General features: G+C 37.7%; 1 protein-coding gene across 1 annotated transcript; it reads right to left on the reverse strand.

Moving 5' to 3' along the window:
- Positions 1 to 4,827: 4,827 nt before the first annotated feature.
- LOC140074967 (uncharacterized) lies at positions 4,828 to 18,044 on the reverse strand. Its single transcript, XM_072120354.1, has 2 exons — positions 17,964 to 18,044; positions 4,828 to 6,794 (listed from the first exon to the last, which is right to left on the reverse strand). The coding sequence occupies exon 2, from the start codon at positions 6,785 to 6,787 to the stop codon at positions 5,708 to 5,710; it is 1,080 nt and encodes a 359-aa protein (XP_071976455.1). The 5' UTR covers positions 6,788 to 6,794; positions 17,964 to 18,044; the 3' UTR covers positions 4,828 to 5,707.
- Positions 18,045 to 18,559: the final 515 nt, after the last annotated feature.

Raw genomic sequence — 18,559 nt, forward strand, 5'->3', positions numbered from 1 at the left:
GACGTGAGGATTAGCCCAAAAAAGGGCTATCCTCAAGTCCCATCCATCCACCTACCACCCCTTCTACCTTTATAGGTAGAATCGGGGTGGTAGGTGCCCTTTAATCTTTCCAACATAGTCCCATGTAAATACACCTCTCCTGTCCCCCCAGCTTTCTAACATGAAGTCCCATGTAAATACATCCCTACTGTCCCCCCAGCCTCCTAACATACAGTCACATGTATATACATCCTTCCTGATCTCCCAGTTTCCTAACCGTGATCACAGCGTGCCCAAGGCCGCACCAGCCAGCCACTCCGGTATTCTGTGCCCCAGCTGCCTCCAGGCCCCCAAGAAAAGGCTCGGCCCCGGTGGGGGATGTTGCACATGTAAATAAAATCCTTGGGCTCCTTATGCTTTCTAACTGTAGTAAATGCATGTAACAACATCCCTCGAGCCTCTAACATGTAGCCCCATGTAAATACACACCAATAAATGACATCCTTTCCAGATGTCCAGTGAAACAGAGTGGTGATCACATGACCTGCCCAGGCAAGAGCAGGACATGTGTCCTGCAGCAATCTTCAGTCCTGTGCCTCTTACACTGGGACAAAGGGCCAGTAGCATTTTAATTCTTCATTATAGTCTATGTTCGCAGCAATTTTCTGTTAACGGGAGCAAAATTTTAAATAACAACTAGTTACATATTTTCTTAGATTTTAAACTCATTCAAATATTAATTATGTTTATTCCTGAAATAACCCTTTAAGCAAAGGAGAGACTCATGTGGGGAAGGAATTCATTCTCCTTATGGAGATTTCTTATGCAGGCCACCTTTTCTGGTGTGACCATGCAAGCTCCACAGAAGAGCCTGGGTAAGGAATATGCAAATACATTTTCCAGGAATGAGCATTCATGGCCTTTAAGACCGTATTCCTGAAATGGTGACCTGCAAAGGCAACCTCCATGAGGAGAATTAATTCCTTCCTGACTTATGTCCACAGATGCTTAGAGAATAGAGGATAACAAGCTGATCAGTGAAGGTCTGACTTCTATGACCCTCACCAAGCACAAGAATGGGACCACAAGCAATCTGGAGAACTGAAGTCCAATTCTCAGCAATAGGATGGTAGTACTGCTGCTCCAATCAAATATTGTATCATATGTATCATATTGTATGCCAGTGAAACCTGAGCGCTGTGTTGAACACTATAGGGCAGGGATGGCGAACCTACTTTTATGTCGCAAATTGCCAAGATGACAATTTAAGCAGTAACCTACTGATCCCAACTGTATCATAAGTCTGGGATTGCAGCTTCCTTCCAGGGTCCCCTGAAGAGGAAGAATCAGGGGACCCAGAGCAGGAACTCCAAGCATAATCCATCTCTGTCCATACCTTCTCGCTAGGTAGGTAGTAGGTGCATCCAAGAAGGAGTTGCTTTAAAATAGCTTTAGACCGCAGTAGGAAACCTTGAGTCACGTCTAGCAAATTTTGTGCCGGGGTGATGGCCTGGGTGCCCACAGAAAGGGCTCTAAGTGCCACCTCTGGCACCCGTGCCATAGGTTCGCCACCACTGCTATAGGGCATATTTACTAAGAGATTTGTGCCTATTTTCTGATGGACTTTGCACGTTCTTTTCAGTGTAAACTGCATGCACATGTATACAAGAAGTGTCCACGCCGCTATTATGTGGCACGCGACTCTTTTGTGGGGTGGCTGCGCTGCCTCCGTGCAACACAAATTAGGGGGCGTTCCAGTGCTCAGTCGGACCGTGCACCAGATTTAACACAAAAAAGATGATGAACTCTGTGGGGCCAGAGCAGGGAAGCGACAGATTCATGATTTCTATATAATGAAGAAGAAGCATGTGTCATGTAGCCAAAAAACACAATTTTATTCAAATTACCAACATGAACATGGCACAAAACATCCAAAGAGCAAGAGATAAAAACATTTAAAAAGGGTGACAAGCACCCATCAATGAAAAATCACCTGGAGCCTGACACCTGGTGTTGTCCGGTCCTCCAGGCCTGAGCCCCCCACAATGGCATCCCCCACAATTGTGTATAGAGTAATTGCATTCAGCACTAGGTGAATTTCTAGTATATTGTTTGGTCTTGCACTTGGCCCATTTGATTGTATTGGACACTATTCCAGTAATGTTCTTATTAGACCAAATACTTCTGCACAGTCATATATTACTAGATCTGCTGCTATCACACACAACAATACTGCACTAGCACTTTATTAGCTAACCGCTCTATCTGATACACACCTTGCATCCCCTTCTCGTCGTACTGATACATCGGCGTCGCTGTTGCCTAGACACAGAGACGCGGCGCGCATGCGCAGGTGGCCTCCCGCGTCAGCGGAAGTGACGCGACCACGCGGCGCGCCTCCTCCTGTGTCAGGGGACAGCCCCCTGACGCCGCTCCACTGCACACACACCGGCTACAGATGCACATCAGATACTATGGGGCAGATTTATCAAGCAGTCTGAATGTCAGAATATTTCCAATTGCCCATGGCAACCAATCACAGCTCCCCTTTAAAATATTCATGAGCACTGGTCAAATGAAAGCTGAGCTGTGATTGGTTGCCATGGGCAACTGGAAATATTCTGACATTCAGACTGCTTGATAAATCTGCCCCTATGTGTATATATACTCGAGTACTACATCCATGGGGCACCCCTGAGGAAGCTGCGGTTGGCGGCAGAACGCGTGGGGCTACCCTTCCTGAGCCTTCACCCTCATCCCACACTCTCTGGTAACACTTAGGTATTGGTTTTCCATGGGTGGCATGTGACTAGTGGGTTCATTCTCCACATTCACGACACAGCAGGACACCTCTGCGCTATCTGTGCACAGATTTTTATCACTCCCTGCTGTGTCCTCTGCGTGTGGCTACTCCACCGCAAGGTATACACACACACACTCAGCCACCTTGCATTTGCTATTTCAGCCAGTGTGTTTGTGGGATGCCATTGTGGGGGGCTCAGGCCTGGAGGACCGGACAACACCAGGTGTCAGGCTCCAGGTGATTTTTCATTGATGGGTGCTTGTCACCCTTTTTAAATGTTTTTATCTCTTGCTCTTTGGATGTTTTGTGCCATGTTCATGTTGGTAATTTGAATAAAATTGTGTTTTTTGGCTACATGACACATGCTTCTTCTTCATTATATAGGCTCTTTTGCGTGTGTTCAGCCCTAGATAGGGTTTCCATATTGCATTTAGATCCCAAATCTTTGCATACGCTATTAGATTCATGATTTCTGACGCACGTTCTTCATGAATGGGTTGCACCCAGCATTATACACGGGCAGAGCACTTTTAGTGAAGTTTCCGACTTTCTCAGTAAATTTGCCCCAATTTTCAGATTGTCATATTGTTGTTCATATTATCACTAAGAATATAGAAAGGCAACATGACTGCAAATCTAGTCGTCCTCAGGCATTCATTTATTTATTTGCAATAGGTGACTATGATTCCATAAAAAGCTTAATAAGAAATGACAACTTATTTATCATGTGGTATGTTATTTTATCTAATGCTTGTCAATGTCATACATATACAATAGAGTGGGGGGGGGGGGGGTAACATATAACACACAGGCTCCTCCTTCCTGTCCCTGTGGGACTGCTGGGCTTTACCCCTCACTATTTCCATTATGATTGTGAAGCTTTTGGAGACAGCGGTCCCGGTGTGGACAGAAATTACCCATGTGGTAAGGACTGTGCGCCTATAACAGCTAGGCCTCCATTTATCTAAGCTACTTATATAATGGGGCACATTTACTTACCCGGTCCATTCGCGTTCCAGCGGCGGGTTCTCGGGTCTTCCAGCGATTCATGAAGGTCCTGCGCCCGATGTCCACCAGGTGTCGCTGCTGCGCCGAGGTCCGCCGAGTTGCGTCGGAGTTCACTGATCTCTTCCTGGTGCATGTAAGTATGGCCCGTGCGACCAATTTTTTGTTTTAAATGCGGCGGTTTTTCCAAATCCATCGGGTTTTCGTTTGGCCACGCCCCCCCCCCCATTTCCGTCGCGTGCATACCAGCGCTGACGCGCCACAATCCGATCACGTGCGCCAAAAACCCGGGGCAATTCATGGAAAATTGGCACAAATCGGAAATATTCGGGTAACACATCGGGAAAACGCGAATCGGGCCCTTAGTAAATGACCCCCAATATGTGCACAGAAAAGCATTCCTCTCAACATTTCTGGATGAGAAAGAGGGACAAAATGGCGGCATGCTTAACGTGCCACGGCTATCCCCCTAAGCCCCACCCCCAATCACTCCCTGGCTACGCCCCAAATTTTTACCATTATTATAATTATCATTGTCTTAATAATAACAATATGAAATAAATTTATGCCTGGGCTTGGATTTGAACCGAGAACCTGCACACTCCATGTGCCATGGAGACACGAAGGGGGTCATTTACTAAGGGCCCGAATCGCTTTTTTTCGTTGGGTTTCACAAATTTTTCCGATTTGCGTCTTGCACGCGACGGAAATCAGGGGGTGTGGCCATCAGAAAACCCGACGGATTCGGAAAAAACGCTGAATAAAACGCTGGCGACAGGACCGGATAAGTAAATCTGCCCCAGTACCTTTTTTTGTGACTAAGAGCTGTTAACAGTTACTGTTACATAGGCTTAATGCACTAATATATAGAGAGGGATCTTCTCAGAGATTATTATTGTAATTATTGAGACAATTATTATAATGATTTTTATTATTATTTTTATTATTATTATGGTGACAATTATGAATATTTTTATTATTATTAATAATAGTCTCCACAATAATAATAATAATAATAATAAAATAATGATTGTCTCAATAATTACAATAATAATCTCAATAATAATCTCTGTGAAGATCCCACTCTGAATATCAGTGCATTAGGTCTTTGTCACAGTGTAACAGTAACAGGTAACAGCTAATGGCTCTTACCAAAAATCCTCCTGTAGACAACCACTCAGCTCATAGTCTAGTGGGTAGAGGCTCTGTGCTGCTACTCTATGGAAGGTGAACTGCAGAGGTTCTGGGTTTGAATCCTGGGCTAAACAGAAATTTATTTAATTGAATTAAATAGAGCCTTGTGTCTGGGGAAGCCCCGGGAGGTGTAGACACCATATGTGGACAGATAGTGATGTCTCCCTGATGATGTGGTCCCTGCTCTGCGCTATCTCAACACATCTCTCAAAAGGATTCCCTGCCCGATGTGTGTATAAGTAGTTCACTACTGCAAGTTCTGGATTTGAAAATATATACTAGGCGGGACACAGAGCCGGGACAATCTCCCAGCTGCCCGTGACAGCGGGACAGAGGTGAAAAGCCGGGACTGTCCCGCCAAATCCGGGACAGTTGGGAGCTATGTCAATAGACAATCATTCTGTATATAGTAACTTTAGCTCAAAGCAGAAGAGAAGTTAACCATTTGTGAACTATACTATGCAATAATATGATGAAATCTAAAAGATGAAGGATATAGGGGGTTTGCTCAGTATTTTTGGTAAAGTGACTGGCACAGTCAGGCCAAGCAGGGAAATATTTCTCTCTGTTTTAGAAAGGTTTTCTTGATTTGTCCTGGTGGGTTGAAATCCTTCTCGGCGCTAATTAAACCTTTTTATGGAGATTTCAATGAGCCGCAGTCTTGCTGGACATCACAGTGGCTTCCAATATGGTAAAATGCTTATTACAGCTTATGTGTATATGTGGTCACTCTGCTACAGCTTCATCAGCCAACAATTTCTTCGTTAACCTTTTATTTCTTGAAGGAGGTAATGGGATATCAGTTGGGGGGTCTGGATTATCCAAAATTCTCATATCACGGCAGTACAGCACAGGCTCACTTCCAAGACAAAGCTGGTAGGCCCAGATGTAGATCCTCTGCTGAGGTTGCAGAGTAACATTGATGGTCTCCTCAATTTCCGTGGCTTCACTCCATTTTTCCCTGTCAGTGATGACACTGTAGCCACCATATTCAGTTGTCAGAGAGAACTGGCCTTGGCATATTAGTTTGGTCAAAGCGCTAGTTTCTGCTGCGACGGTTGCAGTTACCCTCCAGTTGTGCGCTATAGTAGACATCTTCTCCTTTTCATATCCAGTCTTCTTGGTGACCTTCTTCTGCCACTGTATAGGGGTCCGGGACCTATTACTGATGGTCTTGATACATACCCATTCACCGCATGCTGGCCCTTTGGTAACACCCACACCCCCTGGAAGAAAGTTGATGACACTTGGATGGAAGGAGAAGGTCTTTGGTCTGGGGTTGCCATGGAAGTTGGTGCTTCTTAGATACTGCATCCCCCATTCGTCATGAGGCTTCACAAAGTAATAGCAATCGTCACTACCAAAATAGTACAGGCCATTGCTACATTTGGGGTGCAAAGTATATTCTACACCATCTTTATCCTTTATCAAGTTCTTGGTTTTACGATAAACGCCTCGGCTCAGGAAGATGATATAGAAGCTATCCCAAGCTGACAGGTAGAAGTCTCCTCCTCGGCAGTTTGGGTGTAGAGGGAAAACTATGGCATCTTCATCCGAGTTCATGTTTTTCACTCGACGACAATTATTCCCCTTTATTATAAAGAAGACATCATTTTTGTGAGCCAGGTAATGGTCTCCGTTTCTACAAGAAGGATGAAGGCTGAAGACCACTATATCTTTTCCACGGTTTAAGTCTGTTGATCTCATGTAACAAGAAAGATCTGATCGGACAATGTAATAAAAATTTCCGATAGCACAGAAATCCACACCTTTGGCCATCTTCTTAGGGAGAATTTTTGCTGACATTGTAAATCTGAAAAAAAATGAGATGTCAAAAGAAAATATAGACGGGGCTCATGAGTCATCTTATCTGTTACATTCGTGCCAACACAAACACAAATAACCCTTTAGCTAAATAGAGGATATTTAACCCTTTCAGGACCTGGCCCTTTTTTGTTTTTTCATTTTCATTTTTTACTCCCCATGATCAAAAATCCATAACTTTTTTATTTTTCCATGTACAGAGCTGTGTGACGGCTTATTTTCTGCGTAACAAATTGCACTTCATAGAGGTGGTATTGAATATTCCATGCCGTGTACTAGGAAGCGGGAAAAAAATTCCAAATGCAGTGAAATTGGTAAAAAAACGCATTTGTGCCGCCTTCTTGTGGGCTTGGATCTTACGGATTTCACTGTGCGCCCCAAATGACATGTCTACTTTATTCTTTGGGTCGGTACGATTACAGGGATACCAAATTTGTATAGGTTTTATAATGTTTTCATACATTTAAAAAAATTAAAACCTCCTGTACAAAAATTTTTTGGGGGATTTTGCCATCTTCTGGCGCTAATAACTTTTTTATACTTTGATGTACTGAGCTGTGGGTGGTGTCATTTTTTGCGGATTTTGATGACGTTTACAATGTTATCAATTTTAGGACTGTACGACCTTGTGATCACTTTTTATAGAATTTTTTAATTTTTTTAAATGACAAAAAAAGTGCCATTTTCGAATTTGGGCACGATTTTCCGTTACGGGATTAAACGCAGTGAAAAAACGTTATCATATTTTGATAGATCGGGCATTTTCGGACGCGGCGATACCTAATGTGTTTATGATTTTTACTGTTTATTTATATTTATATCAGTTCTAGGGAAAGGGGGGTGATTTGAGTTTTTAGGGTTTTTTATTATAATTTTTTTTTTTTTTACTTTTTTTTTTTTTTATTTTTAGTACTTTTCAGACTCCCTAGGGTACTTTAACCCTAGGGGGTCTGCACGATCCTATCATATACTGCCATACTACAGTATGGCAGTATATGGGGATTTTACTCCTCATACATTACAATGTGCTGATAGCACATTGTAATGCATGGGTTAACCAAAAGTAGCCTCGGGTCTTCGCGAGACCCGAGGTTACCATGGCGACGGATCGCCGCTCCCCGATGACGTCACGGGGAGCGGCGATCCTCGAAAAGATGGCGGCGCCCACGCGCCGCCATGCTTTTGAAGCCGCCGGCAGCATTGCCGGCGGCGATCGAGGTGAAAACACCCGCGATCGGTGCTAGCACCGATCGCGGGTGTTACCGGTAAGCCTTTGCTGCAATATGCAGCAAAGACTTACCGGCTATGGAGAGGGCTCAGCGCGTGAGCCCTCTCCATGCACCCGCGGCCGACCCGTGACGTGCTATTACGTCACGGGTCGTGAAAGGGTTAAAGGAAATCTACCATTTGTTTTTGTGCATTATGAACCAAATATACCCTGAGAATGCTGTAGCTACACTGAAGCAGAAACATATCTTGTTTAATGCTTGAGCCGAGTGGTTTTGCTGAAAAAACAATTATAAAATTCAGGACTTTGGGAGAGCTGGGTTGCATGCTGAAAACCCACATAAAAACATTACACGGGGAGCTCCCTGAACTGTCCAGACAGGACTAGTCGACCTAAGTTTGATGACTTATAAACAGCAGCTGGGGGATGGTGCAGTCATTGATTGCTTCTGCCTGTCAGGGGCAACACAATGATGACGTAGTCACAGCATAAGCCGGGTGGTACAAGGCTAGAGCAGTGCATAATTAGGGTGAGACGAAGCGCTGAGCCAGCCAAAGGAGCAAGAGAGCCTCTTTAGCAAAATTTTTTTGTCTTTTCAGCAAATCCACTAGATTTAGAGAGTAAACAAGATATGTTTCCTTTAAACAACATCTACTACCAGGATTACTGATTGTAAACCGAGCACACTTATGTGGCAGTGTGTGCCCCTCTGATAGATCCGCTCTTCTTTTAGCTTCTCATGCCCTCATTTTTACAAGAAAAAGCTTTAAAGTGTAACCTTCATTCTGAGCAAAAAAAAAACCTAAAAAACATAATTCTGCTCCAGGTGTCCCTGGGAATCATTCCTCAAAGTATTTTGCCTCTCGGTCCTCATTTAGTACCGTTTTTGGCCCATAACAACCAGGGTTTCCAGCTCTCAAAAAAACTACAATTAGCAAGAAGGAGGGGCGGTACCTGACACCTGTGACCTCATCACAAGCTGCTGGCTATCCATCTATCTATCTATCTATCTATCTGACTATCTATCTATCTAATATCTTTCTATCTCCTATCTATCTATGTATATCCTATCTATATCATATCTATCTATTTATCCCATATCTATCTACGTATATTCTATCTATCTACCTATCTAAGTAAAACTTCAGCACAGCACATGAGGTGACAGCTTGAAGACTTGGAGAGTCTCTCCTGCCACTTCCTGCTGTGGAGTGTGAGGTGATGGGGGAGGGAGATTGTGATCGATGTGCAGTTTGCGTCTTTGTGGATTATTTGTTTATACACAAGTGTAGTTAAAGCTGAGGGAGAGATAAAAGAGTAGGTGTTTTGTTACTATATATTAGTTAGGGCTTCTCTCTGCACATGACTGCTGGAGCAGTGACACATGAGGTAATCAGCTGTGAGCAGAGAGAGGACAGGTGGGCGTGTCTCTAGCTCCTGTAGTCAGCTCCTCAGAGAAGACAGAATGGGAATCATTTACTAAGGGACCGAAACACTTTTTTTCGTCGGGTTTCCCACATTTTTCTGATTTGCATCGTTTTCCCCTGAATTGCCCCGGGTTTTTGGCGCACTCAATCGGATTATGGCGCATATCAAAAGTTTTTGAAATGATGGTTACACTTTAAAAGGGGCCTCAATTAACAGCTATGGAGCCTGGAGCCCCTCAGGCTCATTTGCATAATTTTCTTCTAAAAACGAGGGCATAAGAAGCCAAAAGTAGAGCAGACCCTGCCAGAAGCGGCACACACCTGCATGGAAGTGTGCTTGGTTTACAATCTCTGATCCTAGTGGTATATTTCCTTTAAAAAATTTTCATAAGAGATGCCCATACTAGGAACTAGTCTTAGGGTTTCTCTGGGTCCCTGGGATGGTCCTTGTGCATATTTTAATTTGAGCCACATTAGCACTCTAATACATGGTGTGACTTTTAACCATTGTATGAAAGCCTCACATACACCAGTGTGTTTCAGATTTGTAACCCCAGGACCCTCTGTACTCTTTGAACATCAGGGCAATACTTACGTTACCTTAAAAGTATACCCACCCCTGGTTACATGAACGCTCCATCTAGTTAGAGTGATCATAAAAGGAAAATTTGATATGTGAACTGGAATGTCACCCATGTTCTTGTATGATGTATCATGATATCTATAGTAGGAAACACCTTATCTGCATCATGAACATTGTATACATGATTGCCTTAATGGCTCTCTGATCAAATCTTAAATACAGTATATTGGTGAATATTGGTGATAGGGTTAAATAATCCCCAAAGCCAATGATATTGTTTGAAATGAAATATATACACTGGGCTGCACATTGCTTTTTTGCTGCCTGAGGCAAAATATCAAATGGCGTCACACCCTTCAAACCAATGAACAAAAACTACTGTACAGTATAAAAAATGTAACAACCCCATAAATATACTGTATTTAGGTTTAGCCCTCCATTCTAAGGATACCTTGGCAGGATCCTGACTTGTCCTTATTACAGAGGGCTACAACATATCCCATATTCAGTGGGATATGGACTCTATCCTCCTGTTTAGCCCCTCCCACATCAGCAGTAGGCAGTGATTGGCTGCTGCCAGTGTTCAGGGTGTTTCCCCAGTGAAGTAGAATCATTTGGGAACACCCACAGTGTACGCTCAGTGGAGGCCAGGGATGGGGGGCCATACAGTTGATTCCCTATCCCATAGGCTCTAATGGCCTCTGCTGAGCATATACTAAACTCTCCAGCAGGAAGATATTGTACACACTCTATTTCATACAGTGTTTTCTGCTGGATGTGACATATACAATTAGATGCCCTCCCCTGCTAGTATAGGTCTATGGAAATGTTTGACGTGTGCATCAGGAGCTTTTAACATTTCCAAAAAAAACTGAAATGAACTCAACCTTATGCTTATATTTACACCCACAGGACACAAACAAAATGAAAAATATTACATACAAACATAAATCCCTTACACATGTAATATTACACACCAATTATACAGAAACACACATGAAGGTGCGCATTAAATGTACCCCTATATAACATACGTTTACAAATATAAGCACAGTTTATATACTGTCTACATACATACACACATGCATATTGTTATACACACACACACTTTTTGCACATGAATGGTGACAGGTTCACAACTCTGTTCTTGTGTACACAACCCAATACCCCCCTCCGCCTCCCCCGTCCTCCTCATCAAGCTCCGACAACAGAGCTGTATTATTCACACAAAGGAGCAAGCTACTGTATATACCGTGACAAGGTAAAAAGAATGGAAGTAAAAAAATGACAAATCTCATTAAAAAATACAATAAAAAATGTAAATAGTACATAAAGTTTATACTGATTAAGATTCTTAGAGAACATATCCATATCATAATATACATAACCTTAAAGGGAAATGCATAAGATGCCTCCAGTGACTCCTGCCCAGTGGAGGATATTGAGGAATATATCAGACAACCATTTTTCTTGAAAAATGCTATTTGTTGTGCATATAATGTTCTTTGTTCCATTTTTATTTCCTTTCTATTATTAATTTACATACACATTTAATTAATTTTTGGCTATTAAAGAAACCTTGTTAATATTGAATGATTCTGACAGATTCTGACAGATCTACAGATCTATCTATCTCCTATCTATCTATCTATCTATCTATCTATCTATCTATCTCCTATCTATCTCCTATCTATCTCCTATCTATCTCCTATCTATCTATCTATCTATCTATCTATCTATTTATCTATCTATCTATCTCCTATCTATCTATCTATCTATCTATCTATCTATCTATCTCCTATCTATCTATCTATCTATCTATCTATCTATCTATATATCTATCTCATATCTATCTATCTCATATCTATCTATCTCCTATCTATCTATCTCATATCTATCTATCTAATATCTATCTATCTATCTATCTATCTATCTATCTCCTATCTATCTATCTATCTATCTATCTATCTATCTATCTCCTATCTATCTATCTATCTATCTCCTATCTATCTATCTATCTATCTATCTATCTATCTATCTATCTATCTATCTATATATCTATCTCATATCTATCTATCTATCTCATATCTATCTCATATCTATCTCATATCTATCTATCTATCTCATATCTATCTCATATCTATCTATCTATCTATCTATCTCATATCTATCTATCTAATATCTATCTATCTAATATCTATCTATCTATCTAATATCTATCTATCATCTATCTATCTATCTATCTATCTATCTATCTATCTCCTATCTATATATCTATCTATCTATCTTCTATCTATCTATCTATCTATCTATCTATCTATCTATCTATCTCCCATCTATCTCATATCTATATCACAGCTATCTATCTCCTATCTATCTATCTATCTATCTATCTATCTATCTATCTATCTCCTATCTATCTATCTATCTATCTATCTATATATCTATCTCATATCTATCTATCTATCTATCTCATATCTATCTATCTAATATCTATCTATCTAATATCTATCTATCTATCTAATATCTATCTATCATCTATCTATCTATCTATCTATCTCCTATCTATATATCTATCTATCTATCTTCTATCTATCTATCTATCTATCTATCTATCTATCTATCTATCTCCCATCTATCTCATATCTATATCACAGCTATCTATCTCCTATCTATCTATCTATCTATCTATCTATCTCATATCTATCTCATATCTATCTATCTATCTATCTATCTATCTCCTATCTATCTATCTATCTATCTATCTATCTATCTATCTATCTATCTCCTATCTATCTATCTATCTATCTATCTTCTATCTATCTATCTATCTATCTATCTATCTATCTATCTCCTATCTATCTATCTATCTATCTATCTATCTATCTATCTCCTATCTATCTATCTATCTATCTATCTCCTATCTATCTATCTATCTATCTATCTCCTATCTATCTATCTATCTATCTATCTATCTATCTATCTATCTCCTATCTATCTATCTCATATCTATATCACAGCTATCTATCTCCTATCTATCTATCTATCTATCTATCTATCTATCTATCTCCCATCTATCTCATATCTATATCACAGCTATCTATCTCCTATCTCCTATCTATCTATCTATCTATCTATTTATCTATCTATCTATCTCCTATCTATCTATCTCCTATCTATCTATCTATCTATCTATCTCCTATCTATCTATCTATCTATCTATCTATATATCTATCTCATATCTATCTATCTATCTATCTATCTATCTATCTATCTATCTCATATCTATCTATCTAATATCTATCTATCTAATATCTATCTATCTATCTAATATCTATCTATCATCTATCTATCTATCTATCTATCTATCTATCTCCTATCTATATATCTATCTATCTATCTTCTATCTATCTATCTATCTATCTATCTATCTATCTATCTCCCATCTATCTCATATCTATATCACAGCTATCTATCTCCTATCTATCTATCTATCTATCTATCTATCTATCTATCTCCTATCTATCTATCTATCTATCTATCTCCTATCTATCTATCTATCTATCTCCTATCTATCTATCTATCTATCTATCTATCTATATATCTATCTCATATCTATCTATCTATCTATCTATCTATCTAATATCTATCTATCTAATATCTATCTATCTATCTAATATCTATCTATCATCTATCTATCTATCTATCTATCTCCTATCTATATATCTATCTATCTATCTTCTATCTATCTATCTATCTATCTATCTATCTATCTATCTATCTATCTCCTATCTATCTATCTATCTATCTATCTATCTATCTATCTCATATCTATCTCATATCTATCTCATATCTATCTATCTATCTATCTATCTCCTATCTATCTATCTATCTATCTATCTCCTATCTATCTATCTATCTATCTATCTATCTTCTATCTATCTATCTATCTCCTATCTATCTATCTATCTATCTATCTCCTATCTATCTATCTCATATCTATATCACAGCTATCTATCTCCTATCTATCTATCTATCTATCTATCTAATATCTATCTATCTAATATCTATCTATCTATCTAATATCTATCTATCATCTATCTATCTATCTATCTATCTCCTATCTATATATCTATCTATCTATCTTCTATCTATCTATCTATCTATCTATCTATCTATCTCCTATCTATCTATCTATCTATCTATCTCATATCTATCTCATATCTATCTCATATCTATCTATCTATCTATCTATCTATCTATCTCCTATCTATCTATCTATCTATCTATCTATCTCCTATCTATCTATCTATCTATCTATCTATCTATCTATCTATCTTCTATCTATCTATCTATCTCCTATCTATCTATCTATCTATCTATCTATCTATCTATCTATCTATCTCATATCTATCTCATATCTATCTATCTATCTATCTATCTATCTATCTATCTATCTCCTATCTATCTATCTATCTATCTATCTCCTATCTATCTATCTATCTATCTATCTTCTATCTATCTATCTATCTCCTATCTATCTATCTATCTATCTACCTATCTATCTATCTATCTATCTCCTATCTATCTATCTATCTATCTCCTATCTATCTATCTATCTATCTATCTATCTATCTCCTATCTATCTATCTATCTATCTATCTATCTATCTATCTATCTATCTATCTCCTATCTATCTATCTATCTCATATCTATATCACAGCTATCTATCTCCTATCTATCTATCTATCTATCTATCTATCTCCCATCTATCTCATATCTATATCACAGCTATCTATCTCCTATCTCCTATCTATCTATCTATCTATCTATTTATCTATCTATCTATCTCCTATCTATCTATCTATCTATCTCCTATCTATCTATCTATCTATCTATCTCCTATCTATCTATCTATCTATCTATCTATCTATCTATCTATATATCTATCTCATATCTATCTATCTATCTATCTATCTATCTATCTATCTCATATCTATCTATCTAATATCTATCTATCTAATATCTATCTATCTATCTAATATCTATCTATCATCTATCTATCTATCTATCTATCTATCTCCTATCTATATATCTATCTATCTATCTTCTATCTATCTATCTATCTATCTATCTATCTATCTATCTATCTATCTATCTATCTATCTCCCATCTATCTCATATCTATATCACAGCTATCTATCTCCTATCTATCTATCTATCTATCTATCTCCTATCTATCTATCTATCTATCTATCTATCTATCTATCTCCTATCTATCTATCTATCTATCTCCTATCTATCTATCTATCTATCTATCTATCTATATATCTATCTCATATCTATCTATCTATCTATCTATCTATCTAATATCTATCTATCTAATATCTATCTATCTATCTAATATCTATCTATCATCTATCTATCTATCTATCTATCTATCTCCTATCTATATATCTATCTATCTATCTATCTATCTATCTTCTATCTATCTATCTATCTATCTATCTATCTCCTATCTATCTATCTATCTATCTATCTATCTCATATCTATCTCATATCTATCTCATATCTATCTATCTATCTATCTATCTATCTATCTCCTATCTATCTATCTATCTATCTATCTCCTATCTATCTATCTATCTATCTATCTATCTATCTATCTATCTTCTATCTATCTATCTATCTCCTATCTATCTATCTATCTATCTATCTATCTATCTCCTATCTATCTATCTCATATCTATATCACAGCTATCTATCTCCTATCTATCTATCTATCTATCTATCTAATATCTATCTATCTAATATCTATCTATCTATCTAATATCTATCTATCATCTATCTATCTATCTATCTATCTATCTATCTATCTATCTATCTCCTATCTATCTATCTATCTATCTATCTATCTATCTTCTATCTATCTATCTATCTATCTATCTATCTATCTATCTATCTATCTATCTATCTCCTATCTATCTATCTATCTATCTATCTCATATCTATCTCATATCTATCTCATATCTATCTATCTATCTATCTATCTATCTATCTATCTCCTATCTATCTATCTATCTATCTCCTATCTATCTATCTATCTATCTATCTATCTATCTATCTTCTATCTATCTATCTATCTATCTCCTATCTATCTATCTATCTATCTATCTATCTATCTATCTATCTATCTCCTATCTATCTATCTCATATCTATATCACAGCTATCTATCTCCTATCTATCTATCTATCTATCTATCTATCTATCTCCCATCTATCTCATATCTATATCACAGCTATCTATCTCCTATCTATCTATCTATCTATCTCCTATCTATCTATCTATCTATCTATCTATCTATCTTCTATCTATCTATCTATCTATCTATCTATCTATCTCATATCTATCTATCTATCTATCTATCTAGCTATCTATCTATCTATCTCCTATCTATCTATCTATCTATCTATCTCCTATTTATCTATCTATCTATCTATCTTCTATCTATCTATCTATCTATCTCCTATCTATCTATCTATCTATCTATCTATCTATCTCCTATCTATCTATCTCATATCTATATCACAGCTATCTATCTCCTATCTATCTATCTATCTATCTATCTATCTATCTATCTCCTATCTATCTATCTATCTATCTTCTATCTATCTATCTATCTATCTATCTATCTCCTATCTATCTATCTATCTATCTATCTATCTCCTATCTATCTATCTATCTATCTCCTATCTATCTGTCTATCTATCTATCTATCTTCTATCTATCTATCTATCTCATATCTATCTATCTATCTATCTCCTATCTATCTATCTATCTATCTATCTATCTCCTATCTATCTATCTATCTATCTATCTATCTCCTATCTATATATCTATCTATCTATCTCATATCTATCTATCTCATATCTATCTATCTATCTATTTCATATCTATCTATCTATCTATCTATCTATCTATCTCATATCTATCTATCTATCTATCTCATATCTATCTATCTCATATCTATCTATCTATCTATCTATCTATCTATCTCATATCTATCTATCTATCTCATATCTATCTATCTATCTATCTATCTATCTATCTATCTATCTCCTATCTATCTATCTATCTATCTATCTATCTATCTATCTATATATCGCCTATCTATATATCTATCTATCTATCTCATATCTATCTATCTCATATCTATCTATCTATCTATTTCATATATATCTATCTCATATCTATCTATCTATCTATCTCATATCTATCTATCTATCTCATATCTATCTATCTCATATCTATCTATCTCATATCTATCTATCTATCTATCTCATATCTATCTATCTCATATCTATCTATCTCATATCTATCTATCTATCTATCTATCTATCTACCTCCTATCTATCTATCTATCTATCTATCTATCTATCTATCTATCTCATATCTATCTATCTATCTATCTCATATCTATCTATCTATCTCATATCTATCTATCTATCTATCTATCTATCTATCTATCTCATATCTATCTATCTATCTATCTATCTATCTATGTCATATCTATCTATCTATCTATCTATCTCATATCTATCTATCTATCTATCTATCTATCTATCTATCTATCTGATGGCTCCTGAGTCATTCTTACCACACACTGAATAAATCCTGTCAAAAATGATGCATCGGCATATACACATAATACACAGCATATCTGGAGGCTCCTGTACTCTATCTGTTAGTACATTGCAAGTAATTCAGTTATTTTACTTGTATAATATCCACATAACTACTAAATAATTATAGTTGCAGTGATGTATTATGGCAGCCGATGCCCATAGGTTTCCCCTGTGCCCCCTGTTATATAGCTGCAGCCTCTCCCACTCGCTGACAGTCATAGGGATCATACTCACAATGTGTGCAGTCTGGGTATGGGAAGAGTTTGGGGCTCTGCTGATATTTCTTATATACTTTTCTTATGTAACACCTGTAGCTTAGGGTGAGATCCAGACTGACTACACGGCTCCGGGCGATACATAACGCCACGTAGAATGACATATAACTGCTGCTGCATCTTGTGATTAGTTATTTTGAAATAAATCAAATTTTAATTGTTTTGTCCCATTTAGAAAAGCTCTTTTTCTGTGCATATAAATGTGAATGGTACAAGCACTGGCTCTGAATAAGATTACTATGATATGTATGTTGTAGGTGGAATGGCATAACTTTATAGAGTGATTGATAAAAGTTTCTTTTTAACATATTCAATAACTTTCAGGCAACCAAAAATGGGACCATCAAAAAAATACAAGCCCTGACACCTTAGATAACTTTTCTGCTCATCCATCCTAATTAATGCTTATTAAAGGGCCATCACATGTCCCTGCTTATATTTACTTACCAGCAAGGATCTATCATTAATAATAAAAGGCTCCTTCTGCCTCAGGAAGGGATCTAAGCTTACAGGCCCCGGATGCGATGTTCTGCAGTCCACATCCCTGCGTTGCTG

This window comes from Engystomops pustulosus, chromosome 8, assembly GCF_040894005.1.
Source record: "Engystomops pustulosus chromosome 8, aEngPut4.maternal, whole genome shotgun sequence".
Taxonomy (NCBI): Eukaryota; Metazoa; Chordata; class Amphibia; order Anura; family Leptodactylidae; genus Engystomops; species Engystomops pustulosus.